At 35.7% G+C, this 10,335-nt stretch overlaps 1 protein-coding gene across 1 annotated transcript; it reads right to left on the reverse strand.

Annotated features, from left to right (window-relative positions):
• Positions 1-9,862, reverse strand: LOC149616335 (ganglioside GM2 activator-like). The gene is made up of 4 exons (XM_089856805.1): positions 9,564-9,862; positions 7,777-7,870; positions 6,803-7,001; positions 1-459 (listed from the first exon to the last, which is right to left on the reverse strand). The coding sequence occupies exons 1-4, from the start codon at positions 9,573-9,575 to the stop codon at positions 195-197; spliced, it is 570 nt and encodes a 189-aa protein (XP_089712931.1). The 5' UTR covers positions 9,576-9,862; the 3' UTR covers positions 1-194.
• Between the last annotated feature and the right edge of the window lie 473 nt (positions 9,863-10,335).

Consider the following 10,335-nt stretch of genomic DNA (forward strand, 5'->3'; position numbering starts at 1 on the left):
TGGGTTAAAACGCATATTTACAGCAAAGTTGGTGAATTTCTCTGATATGATCACAAAAACTAGATTCCCTGTACTTAATATGACAGTGTGGTCTTGAGTTCAGTAGAACCTTAGTTATTAATCCCATTATGTAAGTTTATTGTTCGTGAAATTCACGGATAATTAATGGTTCCGGAAGGAATTCCGTGAAATGTTCAAGATTGAACTTTGTTCTTGATAGAGAAGCTCATGTTAAGACATCCAATTTCCTTTCCGGATTGGTCGACAAAGGTCGCATTTCCTTCGTAATTTCCTTGCATGATCCTGATGAACATTCTTCCGAAATCGGGCAATTGCAGCGGTGTCCGATTTGCTCGGTACAATCCTTTGGTAGCTTGGCAATCGCAGTTCAAACCGGAAGGAAACATCGGACACAGTTTGTTTGGGTTATCGAAGAGTATTTCGCACACATCATATGAACTGAAAATATAAAAAAAGTCGAATTTTTTTATGAGAAAATAGTGTAATTGTTTCTGTTTGTTTATCCAAGAAGTGATATCTAGTTTATTAGGGAGAAGGTATAAGATGCCTGAGTATTCGCGAGCCATAGTCCTAGTCCCCCTTTCGAAATACAAGGGGGGACGTAAAAGGAGGCCGGGCTATTTCGCCTCTCCTCAGTTGGTCAGTGTGTGTCTAATTTTTTGGCATTACTTTTAAATGAGCTTATACAATAACCTCCAGACGTTAACTTCAATTTAAACGAATAGTTGGTCGCTCTCAAGAATGGTTCATTGCTTAAAAAACTATCGGTTAGGGTAACGAGAAACGTCTAGCCTCCCAATGGCAGGGCTTCCACCAAATCAATCGCCTTATATACCCTAAAATACGCCAGAATTCAAACCTCAACAATAGCCATGCTTGAAATTATTTTATAGAAATAACGTTTCTTAAAACGACTTAACTAGAAATAAGGTAGATTAATGACGATTAAGATAATTAATACCAATTATATTTATTAAATTATTTAAGAGAAACCTCTCGACAAGGAAAGGTTTATTTTGGTTGCCCAACTTGTTATGCATACTTTTGTATGTGCTAAGCAAATAGTTATCGATCCACAACCACTATAACATTAATCGAATGCCCACACCGCCCACAATTATTAGTGCAATGCATCAAAAATTATTTTACGGAAGAATTTCTTTTGTTCATTTCTTCTTCAATCCAAACTGCTGAAGCTATTATAATTTGGGTTTACATTTCCGTTTGCACTTAACAACTCTTGAGTATTCTTGGTTCGAAAGTTCATTATTTCAATTGTCTTACTTTGATTAAATGGGCACACTTTATTCCGAAGCGTATCAAATAAGATAGGGCACATTATTCCGAACAAAACAATGACCCCACCGACAATTGAAAAAAGTGTAGGGTGATTATTGTTCAAAATTACTTCTAAAGCGAAAGAAAACGGTACCAATGAAAGAGTGAGCAAAGCTTGAAGGCTAGATTTTCCATTCTTGTAAGCGAAACTAAAGAACAACAATGCCGTAACGATAGGCACCGAGGATCCAATCACCAGAAAGGGAGACAAATCACAGTTCAAGTGAAGTTCATCATATCTTATTGTTACTATGACGCTAACGATCGACAACATAAAGAACAAGGCGTAGTTCATCGCGTATATGTCGATACCATGAGTCTTCTTGCTGACGAGAGTGGTGACAGCCATAGCGCAAGCACTAAAAAGCGCAAAACATATGCCGTAAACATTAGGTTGCTCTCCATATTCCCCTCCGAATATAAACGTTGGTTTACTCATAATGAAAATACCACAAACGGACAAAACTGATCCGATCAGCGTTGATGCTTTGAATTTTTCTTCGGATATCATTGGTGATAATACACACACTATGATGGAGCAAACAGAGATAATGGCGGATGCGTCAGACTGCGATATTAACGTTAATGCCAACTGTTCCGAATATAGTGACAGTGACCACATGACTATCCAGAGAAACGCGTACTTGGCTTGTAATAGATTGAACTCTTTTGGTTTTTCGATGCTCAGTGTCATTATAGGTTGCAACATCACTAGACCAACTAGCCACCGGTACAAACTAGTTATCAAGACGTTGTTGGAGTTTATAAACTCTTTTTGGAGAACTTGACCCAAAGCTATTAGAAAACTTCCCGTTATGGATAAAATACTTGGAATAATGCAAGTATTGCTTGAGAAAACGCGACGTATTTGCATCATATTCATCATTTAACCAAAACTCGTTGCAGAATTATGAGTTGTTTTCTAATCTTTTAATAACGTTGAAGCGATGGAAACATGAACGTCAGTCTGAGAGACAATAGCGCACAGAGTAGACCTTCCTAGCTAGAAGTACTCATGCCGTACATATTACGACAAGCTGGAAAAACCAAAATTTCACCTCTCCAACTTAAGTGTTCCCATTTTTACCCTGGATATGCAGCTTTTATTGCTATTTGATGAAAAGCTAGTCGCGGTTCAACAACTGAGCCTTCACACACACACACACACACACACACACCCACACACCCCCACACACACACACACACACACACACATAATTTACATAATTAATTAGGCTTACCGTTCAGGCTCCTGTCTGTTTAGTTTATGCAGAGAGAATTTATAATAGGGAGTGGAAGCTCTTGCCATGGGCAGTGCTGAATACAATGTAGCTCAAACAAGAAGGCTGCGTCGCTTAAACAGGCTTGGTAAATTTCCGGTCACATGACACTCCTTTAATTTTAAAGTTTGCCCTCAAACAACTATTGGTTGTACAATTACCCAATAAGGGTTCGTGATTTTCCAAATTTATTTGAACTGTTATCGCTGTCCTGAAAAAAGCGAACAGGTTTTGCTCCGATTTGCATAATGTGAACGCGATACCCCCGAGGAGTAACAGACAGACAGTAACGTCGAGAACAGAACCTCTTCGTGACAAACCTCCCTCGGAGAAGTAAAAAATACACGTACATTCTTGTTTGTACAGAAAACCATTGTAATTTATGCACCGTTCTTTAAAACTACATTTATGTTTTTAAAACCATTTATGCACTGTTCTTTAAAACTACATTTATGTTATTTAAGCAACAAAATTAACTGAAATATCAATTAGAAGTACTTTGGAGATGGTTTTAGGTATACTGAAATTGGAAACTATAAGCAAATTTGAAATTGAGTTAAGTCAAAGTGAGATATTTTTACAGCGTGAATATTTTGTTAAAATATTAAACTGGTTTTCCTTTAATTTTTGGGACTTTCATAGATGGAAGTAGATTCGATATTTAATTAACCCACTCTGTTAAAACTGATAAATTGATTTAAGAATAAATTAAGGATTTTCGGTTTTTTTTTTTTAAATTAAATGTACCATGCAGAGTTGTTGGAAAGGTCTATTTATGTTCTCTCTGTCATCAACACTAGACTTCATTATCAACACTATAAGAAGATGTTAAAAGTGGTTTGTTGAGTTGCGCAAGAATGGGCCCGCAAATTCTTACACCTTAAAACTCTATAGGGACCTTATCTAGACCAGTAACATTTTATTTTTATGAATACCCCCTAATTGAGCATTATTTTCTTAAAATTGCAAGTTGTATAAGTTTTTGTTTCTAAATACACAACGTCGTACAGATATTTAATTTGGGTTCGACCAAAGCCTATTTAGTTGTTAGGGTCTACATAAATAAGAAAATCTTACATGTTTTTTACTAACTAAAAACACCCAGAAAACTCGAAACGCTGCGTAGCTGTGTTTTTTTAGTTATAGCGGAATATATGTTTAAGGTGTGTCCTGTGGTTTGAGGTAACGAATCAGAAACGGTGACAAGAACAGTTGTTAATAGAGTTTGCTAGAACTTCCGGTCAAACTAGTGTGGGGTCCTAGGCCCACGGATTGTAATGGATTTTCATAAAGTTCTAGCCGGCTTTTCAACGATTGGTGCTGAAGAAGTTTTGAACACGCCCCACAGTTTGAGAGCCACAGCCTCTCGGCGTGGGGTTTTTTCAGTAGATTAGATAGTTTTCCTACTGGGGAGGAAACTTTCGACCCTCTTTTACGATTGCCATAGGCGATTTTGACTAGCAGGGATGGATACTATATAAAGCCTTAGTGTCCAATACTTCCCAGGATAAGAAGTCATTAACTTCTGACAGAACTTACATGTTAAATCGTATTATAATCCACAACTTTGTTTATAAATAATCGGTTATCCACCAATTTGTGGATAATGGATAGAAAATTCCGAGCTCTAGGACTTGGGTAAACTATCAATGAAACCATGACAGGGTAAATAACAATTATACCATAGCGTAATGCGATGCCATCCCGGTGAAGGTTTATAGTTTGCAGGACTAGATACAATAATGTAATACCTCTAATAACAACGTGGAGAAATTCCTATTGATACCCTTAATCATAAGTGGATAATATTACAGCTCCCTATAAGTACTGGACGTAGGTTATGCTTTTATATACAGCGTTTACTTCCAGGGCATCCAAGCCCGCCATCTATAGCTCAGTTTCACAAGTTTAGTTTGCCCATTAACCCGGATCTGGAGTTCAGTTAACCTACGGAAGTTCCGGTTGATGGGAATGGCTGTCAGTGTCGTGATTAGTGTGAAAGTTGTTATCGCGTTATAATTTTGATTTAGAATGGCTTATTTTTCTTTTGCTAATCAGGAAAAAGACCTAGGATCAATGTATTTAATTACAATGCCCAAATGAAAGACACATTGAACACGATTTATGTGATATTAAAAGCACTTAACCGTAAGCGACTAAAACGTTTGGTAAAACTGAAAAATATTGACCAGGCATCTTTCGCAAACGGAAAACGTTAAAGCATTGAAAAAATTTGTCAGACTTAAAAAAGGAAAACAAATTTCTATCCTATAATTAGTAAAAATCTGTCCAACTTTTCCCGCTAAAAACCTTTAAATCGGTGGAAACTCAGTGCTGTATTAGGAATGCATGAAAAATGTTCTAGCATGATGAAGGCTATTTTGATCATTTGAATTCTAATTATAGTCTGTCAAACGAAAGAAGAGCCCTGAGAAATTGGTCCAAATTGGTGTCGCCACCATCGACCCCATAGTAATTTATCAACTTGTTTTGTTTTGTCAATAGTCGTCTGTAATATAGTCTGCTATAAACAGATAGGCTTAATCGCAATAAAACCAATACATTTTGCAATATATATTTAATATGTTTATGTCGAAAATGTGTAAAGGCTCAACTATCCGTAGTCAAAGGAAACCACAATTGAACCTCTTATAATTAATATGCAAGAAGACAGCGAAGACTCTGATGAAGACGTGTACTGAAGACGCTTTGTGCTAACTACTTAGACTTATGGACAAGTACTTTAACTAATGTCATTAAAATATATTGCAATGCTAGTTCAATAAAGATAAAACTGGTGTCTTGTCGTTAATTTTGTTTTATATTCTTTAATACTCGATGATCGTAAAAAACCATGAAACATAAACATATTAAATATATATTGCAAAATGTATTGGTTCTATTGCGATTAAGCCTATCTGTTTATAGCAGACTATATTACAGACGACTATTGACAAAACAAAACAAGTTGATAAATTACTATGGGGTCGATGGTGGCGACACCAATTTGGACCAATTTCTCAGGGCTCTTCTTTCGTTTGACAGACTATAATTTCCCTTCCAACACAAGCCTTTGAGCGAAATACCTACAGACCGGCTGACCGGCCAGTTATTTTTTAAAATCGGAAACATAAAGTGGACTTCTACTTTTATATTCACAACCCAACACTTTGTATGGAACAACTTGTTTCCTTCAGCGCTCTTCTCTCTCAAACCTTTTTTCATTGGCTACCACTTACTTCCGTTTGCTTCCCCACTTTTAAAAAATTTCTTTCGCGCCAAAATCATTCCTCTGGTTTAGTTCACAAATTCGCCGCTGCGTTTCGCATTTACCCTCTTCCCTTCAGTGCTGGGAGACAATGCTGATGCACAGCGATGTTATATCGTCCTGTACTTCTAGGGAGCTGTAATATGATCCACTTCTGCTTAATGTAAATAAGCCCAAACTTTCGGAGTTTACGACAATAACGATGAGGCACCTGCTCTACCATCTGGCGTGACTAGACCAACTAGTGCAGTGTTTGCCAAAGTTGTCGATTGTAAATTTGCGACTCGCCTTTCCATGTGGATTTTCTTTATGTTTTAGAGAATTTTAGTGTACGTCATACAATACTTATTTAGTGTACGTCATACAATACTTATTTAGTGTACGTCATACAATACTTATTTAGTGTACGTCATACAATACTTATTTAGTGTACGTCATACAATACTTAATTAGTGTACGTCATACAATACTTATTTAGTGTAAAATAATAACTTCAAGATTGTTCAGTAACATATGGCCCATTTTGCCTAGTAAACTTACTCCAAATTATAGAGTCAAAATTTTTGATCTGAAGTCTCACGACACAGCGTTTGACAACCAATGAACTAATGACTGATAGAAACTGGTAGGCTAATCAAAACTGATCAAAACGAACTTTTTCTTGGAGGACATTATTGTTATTGTAATACCACGGTCAAACGAGAATCAGATCAAAAATTTCCTAGTACTTCATTTGGGTTAAATACTTGAAATGAAAAGATGTTTTGAGGAAACGATCGGTTTATGATCAGACAGTTAAATCACGGCCTATAGATACTTTGTGTTTTAAGTCACATGACAGTGCATTTCAGGCATGGAAAAATGGTAAATGTTAAAAAAGAAGTCCAAAACTCACCAGGAACCGAACCTCCTAAAACAAGGAACTCTCATACGTCTGGGTTCCAATTTTACTAGCTTCATCTTTAATCGTACGCCATTTAAGCTAATATTCCGCTTCAAGTTCATTTCGGCTGATATGTAGACATATCCCGGGTTTAAAATGATTTCTGGCCTTAGAGAACTACTTTGAAATTGAATCGTGCTGTTTGGTCCTCCTATTTCAAAAGTTAAATAAAATAAATTTCAGTACAGCTCTCGAAAACAAAACGGATTTCGTTTATGTCTATGTAGTTCATTTACGTTAAAGGTTCATTATGGCTATTGACAAAATGCAGCAACACAATAGGAGCATCTCCAATACGTATATCATGAGTTAATAAGATAAATTTGTCAATGGTTACTGAGAGCTATGTGAAATCGCATAGATTCTCGTAAAGCTATGCCTGATGAGACGCTGTTAAAGACTTAGTACAGACTAAATAGATAGGAGTCCAAATGAGTGTGTAGTCCATTCTCGCGTCGTTCTCGAACTAGCTCCCAATAAGTCTCTAGCATTACCGAGTATAGGTAGTTTCATACTTATGCAACATATCTTATAAACATATGGTATATATATATATATATATCATGTTTTAGTGTTAATTTTTGCATATGAGGATCACAGTAACATAGTTTCATTGGTCTGGACAGGTCAATGCTTACATCAGAAAAAACACTTTTGTTAGAATATGACAACAGATATTACATGAAAGGAGCTGAAGGAGAGGAATGCAATCTGAACTTGTAGGCTATAGGTCAACAGACAACACACACATCATAAATATGCTATTGTTTAAATTTGACAACAGATATTACAGGGATTAATAAAATAAAAGGAATGGTAGTAGAAGGATACAACCAATGATATGTTGAAGCTAAATCGACTTAAAAACAAACAAATGCCTGTTGTGTGCCTATCCATTTGTCGACGAAATTTCAATATTTGCTTACCGCAATCAGATGTCTCTGTTGTTCTGAATACTATCCTCCTCCTTGCAAGTGTTAGTGAAATAAATAGAATCCATATAATCACCGAATAGATGTGCTGAAAACCGTAAAACGTTGTTTAAAAATCATTTTTAAAGTTTCGATACAATATTTTAATTTTTCGACCATTTGTGGATTAAAAAGTGGCGATTGGTCAACTAGCTTTTAGTAAGACTGTAGTAGCATAAAAAGCGTCATACTTATATCATATATCTCTTATAAATACAGTTTAATTCGTGTAAGAGATAAGTATAGGTTCGACTTCAAGGCTATATCGTCGAGAGGTACTTTTAATATAAATTACAAGGTTCTTTCAAACCTATAATTGATTGCATCTATTTAATATTTTCAAATATAAATATAAGAATAAAATCTAGCTGCAGTTACAGAGCTTTATCTACTATCTCAATTCTAGTTATTTAACTTAGATAAATTAATAGGTAAAATCAGAAGTGAGATGAGACTAGAAGTGAAGGGCTCTAGCATTGATAGTAGATCCTGGCACTAGTGAACAAATTTGAGGATTTTATGCCGCTTCCCACGCGCTAAGACTAGAGAGAAAAAAATTGGTCGAGTTCCAAAATATTTCCTACCCCCTTCCCCTCAACCTAAAGCCGCGGAACACGGACGCGGGTGCTTGAATCTAGTTCGGTCGTCTACCACCGCGAGCTTCTCACGTTTTGGAGGGGAATTTCTGAAACCGCCACCAGAGGGCCAACCGTTGGTGTGTTATCAAGAATATTCACTTTCGCCGAGTGAAGAATTTGGTTAGCTCAGTACTTCTGGTCTCATCTCACTTCTGGTAAAATATATTTTATGCTAGCCGTCTTGTGTTTTATTTTTTGTTTAGTTTTTGTAGGTGTGCCTTATAAAATCAACAAGAATATAAAATCATGAAGAGCATGTCAGAAGGAATATTAGTGTTCTTATAAAATACTGTGTATTCAAAAAGGTCTGCGGGAATGTACCCCACATACGTCACGATTTAATTTCACGTCAGGTAGGCTTCAAATAAACCAACTCCATGCATAATTACAAAACCTTCCTCAAAATTCAGATATGTCTGTTAAAATTTGGAATTGGATATGTATTTCAATATTTAGATTTTGGTTTCAAAATCGAGATATGCATGACTCAAAATTTAGATACTGGTTTCAAAATTTAGATATTGGTTTCAAAATTTAGATTTTATTTTCAAAATTTAGATATTAGATTCAAGATTTAGATGTTTGTTTCAAAATTTAGATGTTGGCTTCAAAATTTAGATATTGGTTTTTAGATAGTGCTTTGGAAATTTATGTAATGTTTTCAAAATTTAGATATGGGATTCAAAATTTAGATATTGTTTTAGAAACTTAAATAACACTTTCAAAATTTAGATATTGTTTTAGAAACTTAAATAACACTTTCAAAATTTAGATATTGTTTTAGAAACTTAAATAACACTTTCCAAATTTAGATATTGTTTTCAACATTTATATATTGTTTTAGAAACTTAATTAACACTTTCAAAATTTCGATATTGCTTTCAAAACTGACGGAAAGTTCTCACAATTCAGATATTCCTTTCAAAATTTACATAAAATTCTCAAAAAAGAAATAGATATTGCTTTCTCCACCTTATGCACGAAACCAATTTCTACCGTAAAGTTCTCAAATTTAATTTATTTTATATTTAAACAGTAGGCCTAGTTCCCCTTATAAAATGGTAAAATTTTCAGACTAGTAAAATTTATAAAACATACACTTACCGTGATACACATTATCTTGCAGTTAAACGGGTGCACATACAAATGCGAGTTACACAAAGGGTTAAAATCTAATTAATGTTCCTCTATTGCAACTAGAAATAATATCAAAATTTTCTGGTCCGCATTATCGCCAAGAGATATTCATCAATATCCCTGAAACTCAACTCGTTTCCCCTTGGGAATTCAACGAAAGTGATACGATGGCCGGTACTCGTGAACTAAGGACAAACGTATTTTTACGCAACTTGGTGCTTGTTTACGATTCTATCATCATGCATTGCTGCATCGGAGATTTTTCAGCTGACTGTCTATTCAAGAAAAGTGAGACTTAACGGCCGGCGATACTTCAAAAGAAAACAAGGGAGTAGTGGCCTCCCTTCCCAAACCCCACTCAAGGGAATATGAAAAGCAAATCTAAATCAATCAACGAAAAACTTCAATATTACTTTTGTGAGCGTTATATAATACTAGGGATAGATTTAATTTTAGAAGTAGGAATGGAGAAAGATTAATATTTACTTCAGTCCGACTCATAACCCAGTATAGAGCCCCTCCCTCCAACACTTATCGAAAAGCTTAAATTGTCTTATTGGCTCACTTAAACTACGGTTTGATGACGCTGCTGACGGGGACGGCGAAAAATACGTAATTCGTTTTTACCTCTGTCGCTAAGACCCGCCTTTTCTTTCATACCCCCCGTCGCGTGGAAGGGGGTCCAGGACTTTGACGCGCGCCCACATTACTCTGTTCTCCATTCCTACTTCTAAAATTA

The sequence above is a fragment of the Phalangium opilio genome, unplaced genomic scaffold, assembly GCF_054372755.1.
Source record: "Phalangium opilio isolate 3A_F unplaced genomic scaffold, DU_Popi_V2 ptg000217l_1, whole genome shotgun sequence".
Lineage (NCBI taxonomy): Eukaryota > Metazoa > Arthropoda > Arachnida > Opiliones > Phalangiidae > Phalangium > Phalangium opilio.